At 38.8% G+C, this 1700-nt stretch overlaps 1 protein-coding gene across 1 annotated transcript; it reads right to left on the bottom strand.

Moving 5' to 3' along the window:
- Positions 1–254: 254 nt before the first annotated feature.
- On the bottom strand, positions 255–1277 carry asip1 (agouti signaling protein 1; the record flags this gene model as incomplete). Its single annotated transcript, XM_080846046.1, has 3 exons — positions 255–422; positions 671–726; positions 1112–1277. 3 exons carry the CDS (start codon positions 1275–1277, stop codon positions 255–257), a joined length of 390 nt encoding a protein of 129 aa, XP_080702172.1.
- Between the last annotated feature and the right edge of the window lie 423 nt (positions 1278–1700).

Genomic DNA, 1700 nt, shown 5'->3' with positions numbered 1-1700 from the left:
TGATAAAAAAAATATTGCAATGATAATAAATAAAAATATAATAATGAATCTAGATTTGTGCAGGGGGGAGTAAAGTCTCTGTTATCATGTGCAATGCTTTTTTAAATTAAAAAAAGCCTTTTTATTCTCTACTGTCAGTCCATTATGACGTCCACATAATCCATCACTCCAACTGGATCCAAGCAGCCAGTCCACTGTAATGTGTACTGTAGAGCCACTAAGTCTGTGTCGAAACACACACGTTTCTGTTGTGCTCAGCAGCCTGGGTAGCCCATGCGGCAGTAGCAAACGGTTTTGAAGATGCGACAGTAACATTGGGCGCAGAACTCGCAGCACACAGCGTTGGGCGTCTTGCAGCTCCCCCACAAGGGCACGCAGTTAGCTGGTGGAGTGGGCCGTTTGCTCTTCGTGCTGTACTTGTTCTGTAAGGTTACATTTTATACAGGCTGTTGATATAATCAAACTGTCAATAAGTGCACTTTTCAGTGCTTAAAAACACATGCATATGAAATCTGGATGACAATCATCTGATGTTCTTTTTCCTCAATTTCAGCTGTTGGAAGAAACTTTATACGAATACCAATATTTGTACAATTCTGTACAAATCAGTAGAACTTCCTAACATTTCAGCTGAAACACATGAGTTTGTAAGTAGTATAGTGATAATTACCTTCTTTGGCCTCTTCTCTGTTTTTATCTTGTTTTTCTTAGCCTTTTTTGGTAATTCTATAAAAGATAGACACGTTTTCAGAAGGCACTATCCCCAATGGATGGACTAGCACCGAACAAACAGCAGCACTTGGCTTGCTTGCAGCAGGAGCACGCATAATACGAAGAATATGATCGCTGACCTGATAGGTCGCTCTGAGCCCACTAATAACAAAAACGCCTCTCAGTGCATACTTCCTGTGTGTACGCACGGCAAAGCCAGAGCATCAGATTTTGTTACTTCCACGAAAGAATTACAATGGATCAGTGCTACATTTCCCTCAACCACACCACAATATATATTTATACATATAAATATTTTGCAACAAATTAAACATCTCTATGAAAATAATAAAAATGTGGAGCTGCAGCTGGAATTTAAGTGGACATTAGCCAGGATTACCGACAATGAGGACTGGGGGAGTCTGGGAATGTGTCTGCTCCTGCAGCGCGTCCATAGGAGACTCATTGGTGTTTCTGACCCGCTCCTCGAGCAGCATGTGTGTGTACACCACCACACAGCCCGTCGAGCTCAGAACTAGGCAGCACAGCAGGAATCTGGAGTCCATTTTAACCAAATCTGTGGGGCAGATGGAGGATTATCGCAATGATTACTATATGCAAAATATAAATGTCACAGACGCTCCACTTTGAAATTGTTAATATCCAAAAAATACAAGACATAACTAAGGACAGATTTAAAAAGAGGTAAGTGGTGGGAATGGTACCTGGTGATTTTGTGGGGTACATTTTAAAGTTTACTTTGATTACTTTTTGGTCCACACAACTTAACATTTTCATGAATAATTATAATGTGAATTTTGACAAAAGCAGATGCTTGCTTTAACAAAAGATATTTTAGATATTTTAAAAACAAGATCTGAAATCAAAGTACACAATTTCAGATGATTGAAATAAAGTAACGGTAAAAAAATAACTTGCGTGATAATTTAATCTATACATTTTTGTGTTCATGTGGTTTTATCAGTTAT

This window comes from Sprattus sprattus, assembly GCF_963457725.1.
Source record: "Sprattus sprattus genome assembly, chromosome: 10".
NCBI classification, from domain to species: Eukaryota; Metazoa; Chordata; class Actinopteri; order Clupeiformes; family Clupeidae; genus Sprattus; species Sprattus sprattus.
This window is presented reverse-complemented; position numbering and strand designations above follow the sequence as displayed.